General features: G+C 48.0%; 1 protein-coding gene across 1 annotated transcript in view; it reads left to right on the top strand.

Annotated features, from left to right (window-relative positions):
* Positions 1–25,428, top strand: part of DLEC1 (DLEC1 cilia and flagella associated protein) — a 57,106-nt gene that overhangs the window by 13,632 nt on the left and 18,046 nt on the right. The window contains exons 6-17 of the mRNA XM_045297672.1: positions 788–866; positions 14,794–14,881; positions 15,624–15,797; positions 16,497–16,633; positions 18,144–18,236; positions 20,892–20,982; positions 21,873–22,035; positions 23,394–23,586; positions 23,922–23,980; positions 24,556–24,724; positions 25,047–25,140; positions 25,269–25,399. Of these exons, the coding sequence (XP_045153607.1) occupies positions 788–866; positions 14,794–14,881; positions 15,624–15,797; positions 16,497–16,633; positions 18,144–18,236; positions 20,892–20,982; positions 21,873–22,035; positions 23,394–23,586; positions 23,922–23,980; positions 24,556–24,724; positions 25,047–25,140; positions 25,269–25,399 (1,471 nt within the window). The remainder of the gene's footprint in view (positions 1–787; positions 867–14,793; positions 14,882–15,623; positions 15,798–16,496; positions 16,634–18,143; positions 18,237–20,891; positions 20,983–21,872; positions 22,036–23,393; positions 23,587–23,921; positions 23,981–24,555; positions 24,725–25,046; positions 25,141–25,268; positions 25,400–25,428) is intronic.

The raw sequence follows: 25,428 nt of genomic DNA, 5'->3' as shown, positions 1-25,428 counted from the left end.
GGAAGTCCTGGGATTGGTGCACTTGTGGGGTCCCTAGACTATTGAGGGCAGGTGTTGTCCGTTGAAGAATGGAGCAGGGCCACCCACAGACACCTGTGCACATCTCCAACTCCACTGTCCTGAGTTTGTGCTTTCCTGACCTGCCAGGGCCTCAGGAAATAGAGGTTGGTCTTGACCCTTGGTTTACGTCCGATAGTCTGGTGAAACATGTGCTCCTTCCATTGGGTCCATATGTCTCCGGTAATGAAAAAGTTTGCAATTTGAGTAATTATATGTAAGTCATACAATAGATGATTTTAACAAAATGCCTTTGGCTCTATTTTAGTATTTGTCCTTATGAAAGGAAGGAGTTGTTTCATGGATTCATCATTTTGATGGACTTAAAACTATGAACACACCTTAATAGGCTGATAATATATGTTTCTTAAGAAAAATTAGACAGAACAATCAAATTGTATATGTGAACTCTATATCAATGAAACCATTAAAAAGAGAGAGATTGAAAAACACAGGTGTTCAAAAGGGAAAATTATGCTTTATTAAAAATCCAGTTACCATTTGGCGTTTAAACTTCCAGAGTTCTCCCCTGGGTATTGAAAATTAAATATATAGCTACACATGTTTGCAGAAAGATCGGCTCGTGCTGACATAATCATTTTGTAATGAGCTTTTTAAAAAAATCAACAAGTGACATTGTGACTATCTTTGCTGACCTGGATGTGTTTTTTATGGCATCTCAGCGGCTGGGTAAAATGAGTAGCCTCTCTCCTCCCTCTTTGTCCCACAGCTGTGCTGATACCCCCGTCTTTCTAGCCAAGCCATCAATTGGGTTTTTCACCGATTATGAAATTGGACCAGTTTATGAGGTAAACATTTTGTTTCTTTTTCTTTTTTATAAATCATTTTATTGGGGGCTCTTATAACAACCATACATCAATTGCATTTGTTTCTTTATGTTAAAAAATCTTTCTTATAGAATGCATTAAGCATACATGAAACTCAGAGCAAATCTATACATACAACTCAGGGAAAGTATAGTGAGCTCCTATCTGCTCCATCACCAAGCTCCAGATGTTCTCTGCACCAGCAGACCTTGTTTACCTGCTCTGTATACCCTTATGATTTCTTTATGGTGTGTCTGAGTGCACATGTGTGCATTGGGATGCTTTAAGGAAAATTCTAGACATCTTATTTTTCCTCAATCAATATATAACTAACCAACTCTAATAGATAAGAACTAAAAAAATAAACCTATGCATAATGCCATTATCGGATCCAGCAAGATTAACTGTGATTCTTCAATGTCATCTAATAAAATCCATTTTGGATTTTCCCCATTTGTTAAAGACATCTGGAGTAAAAAGCGACTGGAGTATATGAATGAAAATCTTTGAAATCATGTCATTTTTCAATTAATACTTCAGTAGGTATCACTAATCGATAGAACTTAAAAATATCATTATCGCATTCAATAATATTACCACTATGCATTAATACACATTTCATGTCTGATTTCCCCTTATATGATAAAAAAACAATCATTTTACAGTTGGTTTCTTTGATTCAAAATCCAAACAAAATCTACATATTGCACTTGATGAAAATACCTTTTAAGTTTCCTTAGCTGATAAATTCCTTCTGGCTTTTTAACAATGCTATTTATTAACTAAAATAAACTGTACTTTCTGACGTCCTCTATTCAGCTAATGGCATATGTAGTGGCCTTAAACACATTCCTTTAGCCAGTGAAGAGGTTTGATTAGATTCAGGTTCAGCTGGCTGTTGTTTTTTCAAGAATATTTATTTGTCAATACTGTGTATTTCTTTTTCCCTTTTAAATCATTTTACTGGGGGCTCATACAACTCTTATCACAATCCATCCATCCATCCATTGTGTCAAACACATATGTACATATGTTGCCATCATCATTCTCAAGCCATTTGCTTTCTACTTGAGCCCTTGGTATCAGCTCATTTTCCCCCTCCCTCCCTGCTCCCCCCTCCCCTATGGACCCTTGATAATTTATAAATTATTATTATTCTGTCATATCTTACACCATCCAATGTCTCCCTTCACCCACTTCTGCACTGTGATACCGTGTATTTCTTCCTGCATCCCAGTATAAGGAAGATTATAGTTGGTTTTCCCATTTTCATTGATGATGAAAAAAAAATGACGAGTGGCTTTAGGTGCTGGGAACCTGACTGATTCTTTATAAATTTCTTAGCATCCTTTTATGTAATGGCTTTACGTGGCTGTTGCCACATTGGTAGTTACATAATCTGTTGTCAATTTGAGACTTAAGAGTGAAGGGGTGGAGTTTAGCCTGTCAATCAGGTCGTAGCTTGACCTCATGTGTAACTGCTAAGGAGATAAATAGTTCACTGGAGGCGGGACACTTACTCCCTGCAAGACATTCCTGTTGAGAAGGCACGTGGATTTATGCTACAGCCCTGGAGCTGAAGGAACCACGTGGAGACCCCTGCCACATTGAGATGCTTCCACTGCCACTGGATCCACAAAGGCTTTCCACCTACTGCATTGGACATCATTGCATGTATTGCATGAGTCTGAAGAGGTATTTATAGATTGGTATCAGACATATGGGCTAATATCAGACTTACAGACTTGATCTGGATTGGGCTGGTATGTTTTCTCAATGTTCAATTGATTTTGTATAGAAAGCTCTTTCTTATACACATATGAGTGTCTATATTTGTTTCTCTAGTCTACCCAGACTAACACACCTAGGTCTCTTGCTTTCCGTAGAGAGCAAGAGTGATTGTCTTTGTAGAGAGACAAAATGGTGATTCCTAATTCTGTGTTTATAAGCCCTTCAGCATGTATTAGCTGTGATTTGTAAAATAACTCCTCTATTCTGGCCCATTCTTTCTGTACTCTCGTTTCCCCTTGAGGTAACAATTTCTACTAGTTTGAGTTCTTCCACAAATCACAGGCAAATATGTAGGTATATTTGAGGCCCCTCTGGTTCTTACTGTGAAGTGCACTTGCTTTTTCACCAATTAATACCCCCAGAGGCGGAAGTATATGGAGCCTTGGGTGTGCAATTAGAGTTATGCATCGGGCTGAGATCTGTGTGGTCGGTGGTTCAAAACCATGAGTAGCTTGACAGGAGAGTGACTGGGCTTTCCATTCTTGTGTGAACAGTTTCAGAAACGCACAGGGAGTCGCTATGAGATGCTTCCACTGCCACTGGATCCACAAAGGCTTTCCACCCACTGCATTGGACATCATTGCATGATTGCATTGACTTGATGGCAGTGAGTGAGAGATCTATAAAGTACATAGAGATTTTCCTCATTCCAAAAAGTAGATCAGAAGAAAAAAAAAAATCAGGATTTCCGTTTTTTTCCCCCTACCTTCCTTCTTATGCCACCTTGTTGGGGAATTCAATCAAGACTAAGCCTATCAGTCACCAAATCTGCTGACCATGACTAACCTCATGATGATAATCTCTTACACACATGGGATTCTATTTAAGGCTTAAATTGTACTTACATGCTCATAATTCTGTTAAGTCACTTACCACATTTGAAAAAGTGTTTGGTTTATTGCTTGTACCAAGCAGTATACTATTCTTTTTTTGACTTCCGTGCATAGCACTTTCTCTTCACACTTCAAGGAGAGTTGGAGAAACTGGCGAAGACATGAAGAAAGGGAGATGAAGGAATTTAAGTCAGAGGTGTAACAACAGGCCTCTGTTCACCTGGAACAAACAAGGAGGATGAGAGTCGGGGCTAGGAGTGTGTGGCTGATTGCCTCCATGGTCAGCTGCCTCCTTTCCCAGTAGACAAGAAGAATTCGATGTTGCTCAGCTACCATTACTGATCAGTTGTCACACTTGCGTTAGCATATACTTTACAGATCATCGAATTGAAATCGTTCAATCATATTAAAAAGGTTTGTTCAATCATCTCCACAAGCAATTTCAGAACATTTTCTTTTCGTAGTCATTGTTGTTAGCTCCACACGACTGAAGAGTCCATAGAAGAATCCTCATCACAATGGAGAAAATGCAGAAGGAAAATTCAAATTCTTATGGATTGTAGACTTTCTGGAGCCAGGGAGGGTGGGTAAGTCCCTGAAAGTGTAGCTCTAAGATAATCTTTAATTTGTAACCATGTTGGTCAAAAGTTCCTAAGGTAAGGATTTAATCTCTGATATAGAATCCTTATTGGATGTTAATTCAATGTGGGCTGTTTAAAAACATTTAAACCCTGAGAATCAAACTAGAAGAAAACAAAACTTAGGAGGATAATTCAGAAACAGAAAAAAAAAAAAGAAACATTGTTTAGAAACATTAAAGCTTTGCCCTTGATTAGTTTTCTTTCTTCTTTTCCAAAATACTTATCCAGAAACTGTAACATATCTTAGCTTTTGTGTAGACTTCATCTTGTTTCCCAATATTCCAGGGCACATTGCTTTTTAGACTTTTTCTAGACAGTAAGATGGAATTGTTAGTGACATTGAATTTCTGTGTTCATCTGACTGTAGCCTACAATGAATTGCTCTATTTGTTAATACTACTATTTTTCGCTCCTGAAGCCATCCCACATTTATCTACTGGGGATCTTACAAGTCCTTCCCAGTGCCCTCTTGCTACAAACTATCCATTTTCGATGTACTTTCTTGCATTTTAATTGTACAAGATGTTCCAGGCTTCTCTTGTGATTCCTCTGCCTCAGTTTGGAATCAGTCTCTAAGAAGCTCAGCTTCCCTTTAGTGGGGAAGGCTATTTAAAAATCAAGATTGAGCATTCGTTCTGCTCATTACCACTGGAGGTGTTAGTGCTGCGAGGCGTTCAGTGGACAGAGCTGAGGGTGTTTTCCTATAGCCTTTTCCAGTGCGAGCGATAGGTAGCCTTGAAGGCTGCCTCGGGGACCCAAGCCACGATATTTACATTATCTATCACCAATGGCACATCTGCTTGAGAAGGTTTTATTGCTGTTGTCTTCAGTTTTGGGTTGCCAATCCAAACATTCAAGTATATTCACGGGCAGTCTTGTTTTCTTTTGTACTTATGCCTATAATTACAACAGAATTCTATTGAGCTGCCTGCCAAGCCTACACATGCTCTGCTATGTTAATAGGACTCCCAAGGCTCTGCCACCTACACGTAACTACGCTGACTCTGGTCACAGCTGTGGTTGATTGGACTGAAAGAGGGTACATGAGCCAAGATAAACAAATTGAATATTCCCTTCAGTAAAGTTTGAATTTGAGCTGAGGGAGCATATATAGTTACAAGGGAGCCATACAATTACTGTTAGGCATTCCAAACTGAGAAACAGTGTGAACTACTGAAAACAAACAAACAAACAAAGCATCTCACTGCCATTGAGTGGACGCCCAATCCGAGGACAGGGTGGGACTGCCTCTGTGGGTTTTTGAGACTCTAACTCTTTACGGGAGTGTGAATTAGAGTGAAGGAATGTACGATGGGTCCTAAGCATGCCAACACATACAGAGTGCCCATGCAAGAAGGGCAGAGGGCAGGAGGGAGAAATAATAGGACTATGGATAAACGACTCGATTCTTGATAGTTAGCTCTTTCCTGCTCTAATGGTTTTATGCGACCTGACTACCTGCCTTTCTGCCCTTGGTTGTCATGAAATGCCTCGATTCCTTATAATTCTCCTGTTATTCCAATGAGCTCTGGTGTGTGTTTTAATAGTCTTATTAGCATGTACCTCACATATCATATGACCTAATTGTTCAGTCATATTAAGAAGAATTGTGCAAACAACAACCACAATCAGTTCAGGACGTTTTCTTCTCACCGTTGTTAGCTCCCCATCAGACAGAGAGCATTGTAAAGTCTATTATGGCAGATGTAGTTAGGTTAAAATGTAATACTCTTATCATTTGATCTTCCTTTTGACCCATATTGTGGTAGTTACATAATCTGGTGTCAATTTGAGGATTAAGAGTGTAGGGGTGGAGTCTAGCCTGTCAATTAGGATATAGCCAATGAGACCTCTCTGTGGGCATGACCTTCTTCTGAGGATTTTGGGAACTCCTGTATTTCTTCCTTGGAGGTGGGAGACACACTTTCTCTCAGCTCACTCTCTTCGAGACATCCCTGTGAAGAAGACATGTGGAGAGAGGCTGATGGAGCCAGACCTCTAGAGCCGGAGAAGCCACATGGAGACCCCTGCCAGTGCTGAGATGCTTATGCCGCCACTGAATCCACTGACTTCCTACCCACTGGCTTGTGATCTTCCTGCGTTTGGCGTCATTGCATGTGTTTCGTGAGTCTGAGGAGGAATTTATAAATTGGTATTGGACATATGAGCTAATATCATACTTATGGACTTGATCTGGACCGGGCTGGGATGTTTTCTCAATATTCAATTGCTCTTGTATGTAAAGCTCTTTCTTAAACACACGAGTGTCTATGAATTTGTCGCTCTAGTCTACTCAGACTAACACACATGTTAAAGTTGTTTAAATGTTTAATATTCTCTGCTTTCTTTTCGATTGAGGTTTTTCTTCCCTTTTGTCTAGTCATTGTTGTTGTTTGTTTGCTTCCTGTTTGTGTTTGGCATGATTTTCTGTGTATGAAATCCATGCTAGGTATATCGATAGAGATGGTAACTGGATTAGTAATTAAATTACCTGAGTAGATTCTGGCCCTTTCTTACTACTCTTCAGTGCCTGGCAGACAAGTGCTAAGTTGAAGATTTCAACCCACTTGTTCAGACTTGTCTTAAAGCTTGGTGTTACAGATGTGCTGTTAGTGCAATACAGTGAAAGCTGTCTACCCCCAAAGGTACATAATTTGTAGAAGAAAATACATTTCATTAAAAAATAATTACCCAAGTCACTTTTTGATGTAGTTTCATTCTTTGTCTCAATATATTTATTCAGTATTCCAATTACTATTCTTGTGAAACCAGTTGCCGCCCCAAGACTTGGGAGATAATGGCTCTGGTTGCAGACAAACGGTATACTCTTTCTGCTCTGTGACAGCTGGTCTTCAGCCTAAAGACTCAAAGATTGGGGCTTTTAGTCTCATGTCTGGCTGATAGCTCAGGGTCTCTGTTCCCCTCCCAGGAGCCTTCCTTGTGGCTTCTCATATTGGCTGCTTGGGCATCCTCTCAGCACGATGGCTGGTCTCCCCAGAGCAAGCCTCTCGCAAAGTGAAAGCTGTCAGACACTATGTCTATCTAAATACTACTCCCACCCTTTCTGGCTTTATTTTGTTCAGGTAGATTTTTGTAGTGAGTCATTTTGATTCCCACCAAATTTCTTTTGGACGACATTTTAAAAGCAGTTTTATTTTGCGGTTACCTTGGGATTACATTTCCCACCTGAATTTTACAACTACTTAGTTTACGTTGAGACTGACTCAGCTTCAGTAACATAAAAATCTCTGTTTCTAGAATGTTCCTCTCTTGCTCTTTATGTCATTGCCATCAAATGAAGTAAGTACAAATGTTTCACCCAGTATATATTTGTACATATTCTTTGTGATTTTGCTTTTGATATCCCAAAGAACATCACAAAAACATTTACAAATCCTAACTGCAGTATTATATTTGTCCTTGAAATGACCTATGCATGGGTCTTTAGTAAACAATCTCAAGTTATTACCTAGTGAACTCCCCTTTCAAGTTGAAGGTCTCCCCTTCACCCTTCCTTCTGGGGCAACTGGAGCTTTCACTTTATTTTGGAATGTCTTCAGCTCACCCTGGTTTCTGAAGGACAGTTTTGCCAGACACAGAATTCCTAGATGGCCGTTTTTCCTCTTTAACGTGTTGCCTATGCCATTCCCCTGCCTGCAGGCCTCCGTGGTTTCTGAGGAGAAAAGCGAGGCTTTTCTTACCGACAGGTCTTTGTACATGGTTTACATTTTTTCCTTTCAAAGTGCTCTGGCTTTGGTTTTCAGTTAAAACCAGTTGATCATGATGTATCTTGAATTGAATCTCCTTGGGTTTATTCTGCTTGGAGCTCGTTGAGCTTCATGTATGTGTGGATTCATATCTTTTGGCAAATGGGCAAAAGTTCTGGCCATTGTATCTTCACATATTCTTTCCACTCCCGTCTCTCTCTCCTCTACTCCTGGGACTCCCATGCTGGGTATATGTGCTTGCTTCCTTGTGTGTCACAGTTCTCTTATGCTCCGTTCAGTTTTCTTTATTCTTCCCATGTCCCACCCCAGATCGATTTAATTGCCCTGTCTTCAAGTTTTCTGATTCTTCTGCCAATGCAAACATGTTGCTAAGCCCTTTTGGTGATTAAGTTTTTTCTATTATTATACTGTTTAGCTCCATAATTTTGACACCCCCCCCCCATAATTTCTATTTCTTTGGTAATAGTCTAATATTCTTATTTTGTTTATGCATAGCTTTGTTAGGCTGAGTTTTCTAGAGAAACAAAACAGGTATAATCATATATGTATATATATATTTATATCAAGAAAGAGATTTCTAGTAAGGAAGCAACCCAGTCCACAAATCCGTGGGTCACATGCTAGCTGGAGCCCTGTCCAGACTGCCCCCATAGCTGCTGGCTGATGAAGCAGGAATGGGAAGGGGAAGTGGGGCAATCACAGGCTGGTGGGTGTAGAGTCTTGTGGGTCCCAGGACCCCAGGAGCATGCAGGGCCACGACAGCTCCCAGGGACACACGCCACTTGGGTTTCCCCTGGAGCCGGATGCAGAACTGCAAGCAAGCCAGAAGGCAAAGAGGAGCAAGAAAGCGAGTCCTCCCTGGAATCTTTCATAAGTAGGTCACACCCCCAAGGAGGTGTCACCAGCCTGTGACCTGATTGGACTCTATCCCTACTTTCACACAGGTGCAACAAATTGATATAAAATCTAACCATCACAGTAGCTTTCTTGATTTCCTTTGGTTTATTGCTCACATTTTCCCTTAGTTCTTTGAGCATATTAAAAACAGTTGTTTTAAATTTTTACCCAGTAAGTCCATGATCTGTTCTCCCTCAAGGATGGTTTCTATCCATTTATTTTGTGCTTTTGTGGGCCATTCTGCTTTGCTTCTATGTCTATCTCGTGGGTTTCTTTGGTATTTGGTTGAAATAGGATATTTGAATAATGTGCTAGTTTTAGAACTCAAGTTCTTCCCTCCTTGAGGATTTGCTAGCAGAACACTTTCTTTCTTCTGTCTTGTTCTACTGGTGAAGCTTGTGGTAATGCATTTTATCTTAGTAATTTCCCAACCAGCTTAGCAAGAACACACAGAAGAAAGACTGTGAGGGATGGTGCTGGGGAGGACTCTCTAGTCTTCACTGAATTGTTTGATGCTGGGAGAATCCTTATCCAAGCGTTTACTGAGCCAAGCTATCCACTCAAGGAAATATTAGATTACTTGAGGTCTTTCTGGGCATACATCTTGTTCCAGGGATATGTGTGCATCTCCAAGTTATGTGCAATTGGATACCTTTCCATAGCCTCAGTTCATGGGAATTTTATGCCTGGGATTTTGCCTTCTTTTCCCCAAGCCTCTCAGTTCACCTCAGGTTCTGCGTGGAGCAACCTCCAACATGGTTTTCAAACAAACCCAGGCAAGTGCTTTCCATTAGTCCCCTATGTAGCCTTTCAACTGATTTGCATATGCAAACACCAAATTTTGTTTTGAAAGTCTATTTTGCTGACTCCAGAACCAGGGGCCCAAATCCCCAGCTGGAATGTGGCTGCTGTTTTGGGCGAGGTGCTGCACTGGGGCTTGGTGCTATGCTACAGCCACTATAAAAACAATGTTGTAGAGCCTTGCTACCATCCCCAGCTGCCGAGCGTCTCCAGCTATTTGCCAGAGTTCTGCTAAGACTAGTACTCTCGTCTTCTGCCTCCTGCCCTCCTTTGAGGGATGAGAGTCTGGATATCTAACTCCACCATCTTGGAAGTTGTCCTACACACCACTTCTTCATGGGGTGTGGCGAGGTGCTAGAAGACCATTTTTGGAAAATAGAGTCTGCCACAATTAGTTTGCTATTTTGACTTAATTATATCTTGCGATGCCTCTTTTGTAAAGATAGCATCTTTTAAACACGGTTGTGTACATAACTATTTATTCAGCTAAATTATAAAATGTAAGGGTAAACAACAACAACAAGACCCAAATTCACTGTTACTGAGTCTGTATTAGCCCATAGTGTCCCTATGGGACAGGGTAGAACTGCCCCTTTGGGTTTTCCAGGTTGGACATCTTTACAGGAGCAGACAGGCTTCTCTTTCTCCCTTGGAGCCACCGGTGGGATAAAACTGCTGACCTTGTGGTTAGCAACCCCCCACACCAGCAGGACTTCACATTGACAAGGTATTTCAGAATGACCCTACACATCTTTCTCGGAGCCACTGGGACACTCAGCATGGAATATGGGAAATAAGAGATCCACCATGGGGGTGGATGAAAAAGATTCCTAAGTTACATAACATAGTAAAAGAAATTTCAGCGACTCTCGTTTTACATTTTAACTTTTCATTGTGAATGAGGTGAAGGTTTACTAAGCAAACCTGTTTTCCATCTCACAGTTCACAGGCATCCTGTTCCGAGTCACTGATGACCACCCTCACACTGTAATCATGCGCACCTGCCTTCCTACCTGTCTCCCATTTCCACTCCTCCTTGTTCCCTAGCCCTTCCTGCCATCTGAACTTTGTCCCCCAGCAAATGCTGCCCCACTGATCACAAATGGTTGGTGATTTCAAGGAGTGAGTACTTTCCCAGTGTTATTTTTCACCTTCTAGACCTGTCACTGCTGGTAGAACATCAAGCCACCGCAGGGAGTTCAGTTCTAGGGCTGAAGAGTGTCCCAGGGTCATCACCTTGGGGAATCGCCCAATCTGCATCTGACTAGAAAGCCTGGTCTTTTGTCTGGTTTGGAGTTTTGTCCCACATTCCAACCCCCACCCAACCCCCAAAAAACCACCTCAACCCCCCACCCCCACCAGTCTAATGTGATCCCTTTCCAAATGGTCAGTATTCGTATCTGGCCAGCATATAGTTCATCTGGGGTCAGGGTTGTGGAGGCTCAGGTTTGTGTGGCCCATTATCTATTGAACTCATTGTTTCCATGTTTTTTATCTTATTCACTGTTCTTTGCTCCAGACAAGGAGAGACCAATAGATGGCCATTCAAAAGTCTTTAAGATGCCAGTCAGTACACACCAAATTAGGATGTAGACTATAGGATCCCAGACTTATTAGATCCATCACCCTCTTTTCAGAAAAAAACCCCAACAAAAACAGCGCCCTACCCCCACCTCTGGGGCCCTCCTCCCCCCACCCAGCGATGGTAAAGGTTTGTACTTTAGCTCATAATCCAGGATAGAGTGTAGTATCTGTTTTTACAGCCCCTATGGCACATGCTGGCACCCCAGGGGTCAGTATCACCCACTTTGGGAAACACTGATGTAGAACATTCTCTTTAAAGACTATGTTATGCCAGTTAATGATAGTGTTCCCCGACTGTGGCCCCAGAACGAAAGACGCCCTCCAAGTGTTTGGTTATGACTAAGAGTTTTTCATAACTTTCCTACTGGTATATTCTGTTATATTCATGGGTATATTTGCAGCATGCATAGGTATTATGAAATATCCTTAAACAAATATATATATATATATTACATATGGGTTCATTCTCCTTTCCAAACGTATTCAGCTTTACATGTCAATCTACATATTTGTGTTGTAGCAGTTACATAATCTGTCCAATTCTAAAGGGGATGGAGTCTAGCCTGTCAATCAGGTCATAGCCAATGAAGCCTCTGTGTGGGCATGGCCTTCTCCTGAGGATTCTGGGAACTCCTGTTTTTCCTCCCTAGAGGCAAGACACACACTCTCTCTGCTTTCTCTCCCTGTGAGATATTCCTGTGGAAAAGCCACATGGAGCCATGCTGATGGCAGCCAGAGCCTTGGAGCTGGAGGAGCCACATGGAGAACCTGTGCCAGTGGTAAGATGCTTCCACTGCCACTAGATCCACAAGACTTTCCACCCATTGGCCTGTGATCTTCCTGTACTCAGTGTCATTGCATGAGTTGTGTGAGTCTGAAGAGGACTTTACAGACTGGTATTGGACATTTGGGCTAATATCGGACTTATGGACTTGATGTGGACTGGGCTGGGATGTTGTCTCAAAATACAATTGCTCTTTGATATAAAGCTCTTTCTTATACACATATGAGTCTCCCTGGATTTGTTTCTCTAGTCTACTCAGACTAACACACACGTGTAGGTTACTGTTACTGCAGGATTGTATATAGAATACTGTTTACCTTTGTTGCCTTTAACTTTTGTATTTCTCCCAGTGTCTTCCTTTCTTCTTACCATTTTTGCTGTCTGCCCACCTATTGTATATGGCCTTCTCCCTTGGCCAACTCTATGTGTCCCCAGCATTTGTTGCAGTCTGCGTTGCTTATTATTTATTTATTTATAACATCACTATTCATGCTGGGGTGAGAGGATAGCTACTTTTGATTTGCATCTTTCTAATGGCTAATGATCTCGAGCATTTTGTCATGCTTTTTTTGGCCACCTGAAAATATTCCTTGTTAAGGTATCTATTCATGTCCCTGGCTCATTGTTAAATTGGATTATTTGGCATGTTTTTCTTTTTGTTGTTGTTGAGGTATTGTAAACTTTAGAGATTAGTCCCCTGGTTCAGTATATTGCTGCCAGAACTTCTTTCCCAATCTGTGGGTTCTCCTTTTGCGTTTTTTTGATGTACATGTCTAATTTCAAGGAACATCCATGTGGTTTGTCTCCTGCTATTGTGTGTACATTTGCAGTTATGTTTGATGGTTCCTAGTGCTATTAGGAAGGCTTGTCCACTCCACAGTTCTTAGAATGATGCCTTCGCGAGGCCAAACCCCACAGCTGTCACATGTCTCAGTGCCTGTCCTTCGACCTACACCTCATTCCAGTTAACCTGTGGCGAAGTCTTAGTAATTGTGCTATCACGACGCACACATGATTATCTTGCCCTCCTTCTCACCAGCTTAAATTTATATTGCTTTCAGACTGGTGAGTAAACCAACTCTAACATCCATCATAACGAGCTATTATTTTAAGGCCTTCATGATTGTGTTAGACCGGGATGACTAGAGAAACAAATTCATTGACACACATATGTGTGTAAGACAGAACCTTATATCAAGGAGCAATTATGCATCAATGAAACATCCCGCCCAGTCCAGATAAAGTCCATATGTTCGATATTAGCCCATAAGTCTGATATTAGCCCATGAATTCCTCTTCAGAATCATGCAGCACATGCAATGATGCCAAATGCCGGAAGATCACAGGCCGGTGTGTAGAAAATCCTGTGCATCCAATGGCAGTGGACGCATCCCAGGGCTCTGGCTGCCATCAGCATGGCTCCAGTTGGCTTGGCCAACAGGCATGTGAATCAGAGAGAGAGGAGCCACCTCTTCTGGTGGCAGAATCAAGAGAATGGAAGTTCCCAGAATCCTCATGGGAAAGCCACACCCACAAGGAGGGACTCATCAGGCTGTGGCCTGATTGACAGGCTAGACTCCACCCCTTCATTCTTTTATCAAGTTGACATTAAACTTGTTGAGTTTACAACCTAGATGGGAATGCAGACAATGAACCAATAAGAAAAGAAAACTGAAATATGCATCTGTGTATTGTGAGGACGGCGCAGGACCAGGCAGGGTTTTGTTCTGCTGTACACAGGGTGGCTATGAGTCAGAGAACTTGATAGCACCCACAACAACCACACATGCATGGAGCTCCTCTTCTCTGCTGGGTGCTGCTGGGAGTTTAGTGATGTGTGAGTTCCCAGCCTCGCCCATGTGGTGGTTCTTAGGTGCGACTGAGTTGGTTCTGGCCCATAGCAACCCTGTGCACAACAGAGTGAAACACGGTCCTGCACCAGGCCTAAGCCCATTGTGGCAGCCACTGTATCAACCCATCTCCTTGAGGGCCTTCCTCTTTTTCAATGCCCTTCACTCTACCAACCGTGATGTCCTTCTCCAGGGACTGGTCTATCCCGAGGACATGTCCAAAGTATGTTAGATGGAGTCTCCCCAGCCTTGCCTCTAAGGAGCACTCTTCCAAGAGAGATCGGTTTGCCCGTTTACAGTCCATGGTACTCTCAGTATTCTTCCCCAGCACCACAATGCAAATACATCGCTTCTTCTTCGGTTTCCCTTGTTCGGCTTCTCCATGCAGATGAGGCATGTGGCTTGGCTCGGGCGTCCTGCCCTAGGGACCTCCCCATCTGGGGAAGTCACAAAGGAAGGTGGGACTTCATAGGGGACTCAGTAAGTCAAATTATGGAGAAAAGCCCTGCGACCCCTCATGACTGGGCCGATGGGATGAAAATGGGCCCCAAATGATTTTTGGGCAGAAGACAGTGTTTGCTGGAAGCTGAGTGGTGGGGTGGGCAAAACTGCAGAGCCAGATGTTCTAGGGTCAAATGTCAGCCCTGTTGCTAAGCAGCTGATGGGCCCTTCCCAGTTGTGAGGGCACGGAGGCATGTGCTCCACACGCAGTAGGTGTTATTTTAAATGATAGGACAACGAAGTGGTCCGCTCTATACTCACCTTCATTCCCCCCCACCCCCATATTTCACACTTGATACTGTGGAACCGTCACACACAACCAGAACAGATAGACGAGCACACTAGATCCCCACTGCTTACCTTCAACAGGTATCAAGTCATGGCCAAGCTCATTTCCTTTATGTCACCCCTCCCGTATTACTTAAAGCCAGTGTGGACATCCTATCATTCTATCTATGCGTATCTCTATCTAAAAGCAAACCCTTTGACCTTTGAACAGATGGTGATTGCTCTGCAGAACACCACAGCAACCAGCCGCTACCTGCGAGTCCTTCCCCCCTCCACTCCATACTTTGCCCTCGGATTGGGTGAGTTCCGAGTAGTGGCTGACTGGAGGGCATCCAAGTTCCTTGCTGGGCTCTCTCTCCCTTACTAACCCCCTTAGCCCACCTATGGCGGCCGCACACCTGTGCCCTGAGCTCAGGCCCACATTTCCCGAGGCAGCCACTAGGGGTGGTGGTGGTGGTAGGGTTCGTCCATGTACACCCAGCAGCCAATCTGCTTGTCCTGGTGAGACCCTTAAGCACCCTTCTTGGGCCCCAGCTGCGAAGCTTGGTCGTGACAGCTTTTTCTTGACCACTTCCATCCAGGCACTGGTTCTGCCAACCCTACTTCTGCACGGGCCTCCCCTGTTACTGCTCTCAGCCGGGTCCTTCTATTCCTCATTCAGAGCACTGAAATAGCCCCCAAGCCAGCCGACGCTCTTGCTTCCATGCTACATGAGTGTTTTCTCAGGAACGGCTCTGGTCATGTCAGCCCTGCTCAGAAATCTCACCGACTCTCTGCTTCCCACAAACCGAGCTCTAGGCCACACAATCCCACTGACCCATTCCAGGGTCTGACATCTCTGTCTGGAACCCCTGCCCTGGCAGCCCGTTCCCCTGGCATACCCCCGATGTTCTGCCCTCCCCCTGGCCTTGCACAGGAGGCGTTTGCTCATCCAGTCGCTCTGGGCCCCAGGCCTCTGACTGAAGCTGTTGAGCCCGGGTCCTGGTGGCCGGCCGGCTGGCTGATCTCTTGAGCCTCACCGATGGCTCTTGTCATGCACAGGGATGTTCCCGGGCAAAGGCGGAATGGTGGCTCCTGGAATGACCTGCCAGTTCATTGTCCAGTTTTTTCCCGACTGCCTCGGGGATTTTGACGATTTTATTTTAGTAGAGACCCAGTCAACCCACACACTCCTGATCCCCCTGCAGGCCCGGAGGCCGCCTCCAGTGCTGACCTGTGAGTATGCTCTCTCCCTCCCAGGGAGCCCGAGAGGGTGTCAAGAGGCCCCATGGGGACTGCCTGCTGCTCAGTGGCCCCTTGTAACAGCTCACAGCTTGCTTCTCTTGGGTTGGGGGCTTCTGGGTGCTGAGGATCAACCTTCCATGGCATCAGACCCGGGGGCCCTCCTGGTGGCTGGTTTTCTCAGGAGAGATTGACTTTGAATGACTTGTGGCAGAGGAGGAGGCAGCAGCCTGGCTGCTCCCAACAGGAGTGTTGCTGGCTGCAGAGCCTCTGCTGAGTGAGCCTGTGCCACCCGGAGGCGAGGAAGGAGGGTGTGGGCCCTTTCTCAGCCAATGACAGCCCTGTAGGGCCGCTCTTCCTTTGGAAAACTGGATTTCACTGGGTTCTCTGGAGTTTCCCATGGTTTCAGACCAGCACAGGCCAGAAGTTGGAACCCCATCGCCCGCCACTGCCCCAACCCCCGGCTGCCGCACTGCCTGGTCTGAATGAGGCATGAGTATCCAGTGGGTACTGATGGCTGTGGCTCTAGTCAGGAGCCGCTAGAGTCCCAGGGTGCTGCCTACCGCCTGGCCCAAGGGTCAGAGCATGTCCCCTTGCAACCCATCTGCTCAGGGTAGTGGAAGGCGTCCTCCCAGCTCTGGCTGTTCCAGTTGACGTGCTGTTTCTTCTTCGCATCTCTTCCCGTGGCTGCAGTACCTCAAGTGTTGGACTGTGGCTACTGCCTCCTCGGGGGAATGAAGGTAACCAGATTCATCTGCAAAAATGTGGGCTTCAGCGTCGGCAAGTTCTGCATTATGCCCAAGAAGTACTGGCCACCGCCAAGTTTCAGGGTGAGTGACTGCGGAGCATCTACCTGGGAAAAGAGTGATCCTCCAAAGGGAAGAACCCCCGGGTGAGGGACCTGCTAGAACACGCCTAAGATTGGAAATACCCAGAAAACAGGATTTCATAACCTCCCAGCCCAGCGGCCGTCCACACAAGAACGTATGCATATGGAGAATAGGATGGCAGGTCAGGCCTTGGCCAAGCTGTGTCACCTCTGCGCGTCTTCAGAGCCCAGCCCAGTGTCCCTGTGTTCAGTCCTCTGTCAGCGTCCCTGGAGCAAATGCTCAAGTATATCCGAGGCCACAAATCCGAACCTCTGTGGGGCTGCCTTCTGCTGGCGTATTTATGTGATAACAGTGGCAAACGCTGGGTTTTGAGCCAACATTTGCCACTAGGGCGGTTTCACATATGAATCTGTGCTTCCTGTCTCTGAGCAGTTGGAAGACCTGGTGTTTGTGGTCAGGGTTGGCTGCAGCTGGAGGCGGGGCCAGCCCACTCCCCCCAGTACCCTGCTCGCTCCACCGCTCCCTGCAGCAGCCCAGCACCAACCCGCTTCTCAGGCTCACATCACGGCTCTCCTGACAGGGGAGACATTTCTCTCTGCTCATCTCATCCAGAGGGCTGCGCGTTCCCCAAAATAGATTTCACTCGTTCATGGGTTGGTGGCCCTGGCATGCCAGGTGGCTTCTTGTGTAGGTCCCAGGGATGTAGCTTTGCTAACCACGTGCGAGTTGACCTTATGACTCAGGCGCTTACAGCCAGGCCCAGGTGGAGAGCAAAGGCAACCAATAAGCGGGCACTAGCTGTGTGTTGGGCTGCTGACCGTAAGGCCAGCAGTTCAAACCCCCCAGCCTCCCCTCAGGAGAAAATGAAGCTTCCTACCCACAGGGGCGATTCTTCCCTCTCCTGTAGGCATTGGAACCGACTTGCCTGGCAGTGAGTCAGGTTTGGGTTTGATTAATACAGGTGCAGCAGGAGGGTCCTGAGGAAGAGGGACCTCTCAGCCCACCCCTCTGCAAGGCCTTCTCTCACTCCTCCTTGTCTGAGAACGCGTCCAGGGTATTCCTCTTCCCTCCTCCCAGCAGTCAGTGTTGTGCAGACGCTCTGTGACTGCCGTGCGGTACACGTGGGGCCGCTAACCAACCGCCAGGCCCGCGGTTCAAAACCACCAGCTGTACCTCAGGAGAGAGATGGGAGTTCTCCTCCCGTAACGTCTCAGAAACCCACAGACCCAGGTCTACACCTGTCCTATAGGGTCACAATGAGTCCACGGCCATGAATTTGGTTTTTCGTTTCTATAATTCACTGGCCTTTCATCTTCCGAACTCACTGGTGCGTGGTGCACAGCGCAGGCTGAGTAAACACTCGCTGAGTGAGCAAGCTCTGGTTTCCTCCATTAGCCTAGGACGGGCGGATCCTTACGATCCTTCATGTTGCAGAAGGAGCGTTTGGAGGGAACTTTGCAGTTTCTCAATGGCTTCCCCGGCACCACATGACGCTTTGCTTTTCCTTCAGGCCGTGGCCAACAGTGGCTTCGTTGAGCAGCCTCCCTTTGGAGTCCTGCCTTCAGTGTTTGAGCTGGCCCCAGGGCAGGCTGTCCTGGTGGAGGTAGGTCATTAGATGCCAACTGGGTACATGATCTTTGCCTTTGATTCGTCAGGGCGATTTCATCAAAGGCTCACATGATTTCATTTCCCTCCTGGGTGCTCAAGACCCACTGTCTGCTCCCCAGCCACCCCAGCCTCAGAAGTGTCTAGGGACGAGCATGCTCTTGCATTCCGTGGGGCAATGTCATCTGGCTGTCTCAGGGCCTCCCGCCCTGGCATCCCCATCCTCCCTGAGTCTCACTTGACCACACCTTAGCCCGGAAGTCACCTCCGTCATCAGGTCTTTCCTGGATCCTGCAGTCTCTCATGGACTAGCCACCACCCCACTAGCCCCCATCTAGTGCCTGGGTGATGCGGGTGACTGGGGTCCTCCCTTTGCTGTTGTATCCTCAGTCTCTATGGTCGGTGGGACCTGTCTTCCTTCAGTCTTATTCCACAGGTGTTAACCCTCGGACCCTCCAACTGCCCCGTTCAGTGTTTGCTCTGACCTGGCACCCTGCTCACCCTCAGAAGTGCCTGAGAAATGCCAGTTCCTGCCTGCCCCTCTGGCCCCACTCTTTCACCCTCTCCAACTCCCTGGCCCAGTGCCCCATGGACCCTGCAGAAGTGGCCTGGCCTCAGCCGCAGCCGAGCAAGGATGGGGCTGGGTGTGGGGCTGGCTACTCACTCTTGCATGGCCTGCCTCACTAGCCTGCTTGGCTCCCGACATCCGGGAGTGAAGTCGGCGGGACTTCTGGGGGTGGGTTTGGATAGCACCTTGTTCTCAGGCTGTGAAATCCACGATCCTCCCGAGTCTCACGCTGGGGAGCACATGGGCGTCCCCTGAGAGGTTTGCAAACACTGATGCACAAGTCCCAGCCCTGAGGTACAGAGATTCTTGCTCTGGGGTGTGGCCGGGGCGCGAGCAGTTTGAAAGTTCCCAGGTGCTGGTGATGTGCAGCAAAGCTTGTCAGCAGGGCTGCAGAGGACCAAACGCACCGCCATCAGGTTGACTCCGATGCCGTATGGCTATGCGTTTGGCTTTGGCTTCATTCAGCCTTTTTCAGTTTCCTGTGCCTGCCAGAACTCAGTCTGGAGCCCTGGAGCTGGGCTCGCTGGTTTGTGTCCTTGCTGACCGGCTCCTCAATGAGGCCTTGGCTCTCAGGGCTGGAACTCGGCCGCCTAGGCCCACGGTGGGCCTTGCACCACCCTTGCTCCGCTGCTGCTGAGGGCCAGGCCGCTTGGGCAAGGTCCGCACACAGGCCGGGTGCTCTTCCCCTGGGGGCAGCCCTGGCCTTCCGTGTCAGAGCCCTGCTGTGACTATAAGGAACTTGAGGGCTGGCATCCCCTGGCCAAGCCAGGACTTCCCCCTTGTCCCACCCTCCTGTGATCTCCCAGGGGAGGAAGAGGGTGGCAGCTGGTCCCTTTGGGGAAGGGTAGGGGGTGGGGGTTAGGGAGGGAGACTCACTCCCATACATTCTTTTTTGCATGCTGGTCAATTTTGTGTCTGTGGGCTTACTTGTTTTAAACATTCATCTTCCCCAGTGAGGATTTGATCCTCACGAGTTAACATTTCAAAGATGCAAACAGATCAGCAGTGCAATGCCCTCCCCACCCCCCATCACCCCAGCCTCTCCCGAGAGGAGAGGCCCCTGCCTTAGCAGGTGGCAAGTGCACTTCTGAGCTGGGCTTGGCAAGTTGTTCATGGATTTCCCCCCACCTCCCCTCTTCCATTTCTCCTTTGTGAAACTAATTTCCTTCTCTACACTCTGTTCTGCCCCACATGTTTTCATTTAACATGATAACTCAAAGCTCATGCATATCTTTTTTTAAACTTTTCACACCTGCATAGTATTCCCCTCTGTGCCTGGACTGTAGCTCTGTTCAGCAGTTCCCGCCTGGTGGGCACAAAGAGTTTGTCTGATATTTGGCTCTGCCATTGACTAGTGTATGCATACCTCGCCCAGTCCTTGTGTGAGTCTGCCTGGGGGTAGAGTCCTTAAAGGAGACTTTCTGGGTCCAGGGTCTTCCCTCTCATAATCTGATACATGGGCCAAAATGCCTTCTGTGCAGACTGTACCAATTTATTCTCCCACTAGCCATGTGTGAGGGCTTCTGTTTTCTCACACCCTTGCAATATAACACGTTAGCAAACTTGAAAAACAAAAAGGCATTACATTTTTAAGCCGATATAAAAATAAAGATGAGTATAATTGACTCCCATGTACCCATCACCCAGCCTTAACAATGACCAGCTCTTGGCCCATTCTACAGCTTCTTCATACCTACAGCCCCACCACCACCACCCACTCTGGTCCCAAGATGATTTTGATGACAATTCACAACAGCCCGTCCTGCATTTGGAAGCTCACTTTCAGCTCTTTGCCACCATGGAAAGTGAACAGTGATTCTCCTGGCTGGTTTTTATGGCCATGTCTTTCATGATGAATGAAGTCAAACATACTGCCCTTTGCTTCAGGGCTGTTTTTATTTCCTTTTCTGTGCACCTCTTCTCTGTATCCTTTCAGCATGCTCCCCACATTGACCCGGGGGGCCTCGTTGGAACTCCTCGCTCCTTCCCTTTGGTGTATGGAAGGGGGTGTGGGTTGAATGGTGTGTCTGAGAAGAGCAGGGGTGGAGGTGGGGGCCCCTGCTAACGGCGTGCATCTCTCCCCAGGTCCTGTTCCTCCCAAGGAGCCTAGAAAGGGAAGAGCAGACCTTCCTCATTGTGTGTGACAACTGCCAGATCAAGGAGCTGGTGACCATAGGTGGGCTTGCGTGCCCTTTCAGGGCCAGACCTAGAGCGGTCATCCCTGCTTCCCACCTCCCCTCCCTGCTCCAGGGAGGCTAAGCTGCCCTCTGTCTGGGAGCACACTGAGGGGGTATGGGGAGGCCCCCCTCACAGAGACCCACCTCCAAGCCAATCCCCACAGAGATGTCTCCTGAGAAACAGAGCCCTGGGGGAGACCGTCCAGCGCTTCACTGAAGCCTCCCTGGCTCTTTTGAAGGGATTGCCAATGCCTTTGTACATAAACAAGAGGCCCTGGGTGTGCTGTGGGTTAAGGTCAAGCTACTAGCTGCAAGGTTGGCCATTCAAGACCACCCGCGGCCCTGTGGGGGTGAGAGATGGCTGTCTGCTCCCGTGAGGATTGACAGCCTGGGAAACCCAGTCTCCCTGGAGCGGGGCTGTGAGTCAGAGGGAAGTCTGTGGCCGTGGGGCTTAGAGAACCAGCCAGAGGCACCTCTTGCTTTCTGGAGGGTTAGAAGGGGCACTTGACTGAATTCCCCGAGGATTCCTGTGGTCCTTGTTCTTTCTTTCCCCTCAGCCTTCCACCCACCCACCCATCCCCCCCCACTCACCCCCCTTGCATTTGGCAGCATTGAGTGCCTGCTGGGTGTTAGACTCTTGAAATGGCCTCCTTTGGGTCCACCAAGATATGGGCACGCGTATCTATGTCTGTGGTGATATGAACGACACACGCACCCCTCTTGTGTACACCTCTGGGGAAGCTGGTGGGAGACGTTTCTGGGGAAGTCAGCGGAGCGCTGTTGCGTGCTGGCGACTTGGGGTCTGTGGCCAGGCCACAGTGTCCTGACTTCAGCACTTGGCGCTCATCCCTTGTCCCCCATCCTGAGCATCACTGCTCTCTCTTGTCAGGAACTGGGCAGCTGGCTGCTTTGGAGCTAGTCTATGTGTCTGGCAGTAAAAGTGAACCGGAACCCGGAGAGCTGACAGACTTAACAGCCCAGCATTTCATACGCTTTGAGCCTGAAAACCTTCAGTCTACCACTAAGAGACAGCTGGTCATTAGAAATACTACGTGAGTGACCCCAACCCCTGCCTCCCCAGCCCCTAGTTCCCAGTGAGTAGGGGGGTCTTCCCAAGGGCGAGGTTGGAGTCTAGGCAAAGAATGGAAGAATCTAAAATGTTCACCAATAGAATAGCCACTAGCCATCTGTGGCTACAAGGGGGAACTCCCCCAAAACCAGAATTGCGCTGGGCGGAGCGGAGCTTTTGTAGTACATATTTCTTCTGCTAGGCAAGCACCTAGCCACTCTGAGTTAGTGCACCCAGTGGTGTTCCCTGGGAAGGTTCTTTCTGGTCACAGTGAATTATTTTGTAAAAGCAGTTTTGCGCAAACCTCATTTTTTTGTGATGGCCGATTTCAGAGAACAGCATGCGCCTGTGAAATGTTATTGCCTGCTCAGGAAAAATACCCAGAAACTGTTGTGATGTTGAACACAGCTTACACGGACAGTGCTATGGGAAAAACTCAAGTGGTTTTCTTGTTTAAAAAAAAAGGTGAAATTGTGGCTAATGAGAAACCTTGTTCTAGATGTCCATCAATTTCCCAAAGGGATGGAACTGTCGACTGCTAGTGCATTTGGAGTTCATTCCACTAGGTCAGACTGTCAATCAAGTTTTCTATTTAGAGGTTCTGAAAAGATTGTGTGTGTGACAAAAAAGGCCCGATTTGTGGCAGAAGGGGGACTGATTTTGGCACCACGACAATGCACCTGCTCACACAGTCATCTCAGTGCACCAGTTTTTGGCAAAAAACAGCATGCCTCTCTTGCTCGATGCACCTGACTTACCTGACCTCGCTCCGTGTGACTTCTTTTTGTTTCCACGAATGAAGAGGGACATGAAAGGACAGTGATTTGACGATGTATAAGAGGTGAAGAAAAAATGAAGGAGGGGCTGTCAGCCATCCAAACAGATGGGTTTAAAAAATGTTTCCAAGAATGGAATTTCAGATTTGACAAATATATCAAGTGTAATGGAGAGTACTGTGAAGCTAATAAGGTTGTTTTGTAAAAATAAAATTCAATACATAGCTTTAAAGGGGGAAAAAAATACCCTTTTTTGGTGGGTACCCCCTCATATTTACATTTAAATCGTTAAAAGGAAATAGAATAAAAAATGTGACTCCTCATCACACTAGCCCCATTTCAAGTGGTCTCAGTAGTCTCCTATGGCCAGTGGCTCAGCAGCGTAACATTCCCGCCACTGTAGGAGGTCAGCTTACATGGTTCTGGGCCCTCTCTCACCAGGAACAGCTTCTCAGAGAGGTCCTGCCTTCTTCCGGGTCCTTTCCTGCTCCTTCTCAGAGTAGGCTCAGGCCAGACATGGGACACGGCTTTGGAACTAGACCCATTTTCGGGGTTCACCCCACAGGCACGTGGAGCTGGCCTTCCACTGGCAGATCACGAGGCCCAACCTGAAGCCACTCATGCCAGGAGCAACCTACAGCCTGGACAGTATCAAGCACCACCCTGACACCGAGACCGCCTTCTCCATTCTGCCCCAGCGGGGGGTCTTCAACCCCCACACCGACCACGAATTCATCCTCAGCTTTTCTCCCTATGAGGTTAACTTGGGGCCAGCTGGGCAGCTGCGCAAGGTGGGATGTGGTCAGGGGCCATTGGCAGAGGTGTGGCTGAGAGGAGCAGGCCTGGTCCTCGGTGTTCTGGGCAGGTGTCGGGTGTGTGACGCATGGAGAGCCTTCCAAAGGGGTGACTGTGAGCCTGGAGGGCTTCTCCCCTTCCCCCCCCACCCACCCCACCCACCTCAGATCTAGTTGAAACAGGGAGAACGTTTTCTGGTGGCAAGGCCAGGGGGAGAGGCATTCCTGCCGGCCCAGCCGGCCTGCGCAGCCTGGCTGGAAGGCGCCCGTCTTCAGGACATTGTGTGTTTGTCTTGCAGCCCAGGACTTGTCACAGTGTGCTCCAGCTGCTGCTAGAGCACATCCCGGACCCCACTGGGTAAGCAGGCGCGGGGCTCGAGGACACTTCCGGAGAAAGTGCTGGGGAGGGACAAACAAGCCACCTGACCCCAGTGGGCCTCGGAGAGCCATTGTACTTCTGCCTTGCCCTGGCACCTCGTCCTGGAGTGGGCACCCTGCTCGGGGCAGAGTCCGCTGGACATACGACCCGTAGGCCGCCCGGGAGCCCGACTGCCACAGCCAGGCTTGTGGCCCGAGGTGGTGGTTCTGCTCCATGGTGGCGTCTCCACATCCCTAAGCAAGCCATCAGGGTGGGTCCATGGCTGCCTTGCACAGAGATCACAGGCCAGGGCACTTCAGCAGAGTCTCAAGATGGGGGTGGGGGGAGGTTGTGCCCCTGTCCTGAGCCCCAGGCTGGACGGTTGTCTCGGATACCATGTTGCATTACCTTCTCAGGGCAGTGGCCAGTGTTCCTGCCCCTTAGGTCCCTAGGGGCAGGAGAGAGTTTCCAGTTCACGAGGAGACCCAAGATGAGGCACAGGGGGCCGGGAGTCTGCAGGGACCAGGGGGCTGAAGGCTCGTATGGGCTCCCAGTTCAGGGTGGGTTGTGTTCAGTTTAGACACCCAGAAGCCGGGGGAGACACCCTGCACTGAGGAGAACGTGATTGCGCTGGAAGTGGAAGTGAAAGGCTCGGTGGAGCCTTTCAAGGTGCTCTTAGAGCCGTACGCCCTCATCATCCCTGGCGAGAACTACATTGGCATCAACGTGAAGAAAGGCTTTAAGGTGGGTCGTTGTCTGCGCTGGCCGGGGTGGGGCTGAGCTTGGGTCCGGGTGCCAGAAGGAAGCTGAACGGGGTCTGAGGCTGCTCCCAAGGGCCCCTCACACAGTCTCATCTGCACAGACGCCGGGTCCCCGCGTGTCTGTCTTATTCGATCAGCTTCCCAGCGTCCTGCAAGGTCTGCACGGTGGACTGAGAGCACTCCTGGGTTGTCCGCAGCCAGGAACGTCCAGGGCGGGGAGCCTGCATTGCCCAGTGCTACAGCAGGCATGGATTTGGCACGGACAGGTTGTGTCCCGGTAGTGTGGCTTGCGGTGTGTCTTTCAGATGTGGAACCACAGCAAGTCACCTATCAGATACATGTGGGAGAAGACCAGCACCTGCCACATCATTGAGGTGGAACCCTGTGCAGGCACCATTGGTACCGTGGGCATGGAGGGAGGGGTCTGCCCCAGGAGGGTGGGGACGAAGAGGGGACAAAAAGACAGTGGAGTTGGGACCTGTGGGCCCTGCCCCAGAGGGACACTTTCTGCCCTCCTGTCACCCCAGAGCCCAACGAAGTGGGTGATTTTGAGTTGAACTTCACTGGGGGTGCTCCGGGTGCCACGAGCCAGGACCTGCTGTGCAAAATCAGAAACTCACCCTCGCCAGTGGTGCTGCACATCGAGGCGGCCTTTAAGGTGCCGAAGCCTTTCCAGTAGGCGGGCGG

This window comes from Echinops telfairi, unplaced genomic scaffold (genome assembly GCF_000313985.2).
Source record: "Echinops telfairi isolate 266 unplaced genomic scaffold, ASM31398v2 ScPeMD7_7420;HRSCAF=8458, whole genome shotgun sequence".
Lineage (NCBI taxonomy): Eukaryota > Metazoa > Chordata > Mammalia > Afrosoricida > Tenrecidae > Echinops > Echinops telfairi.
Note: the sequence above shows the minus strand (reverse complement) of the source record. Positions and strands in the feature narration are given on the sequence as shown.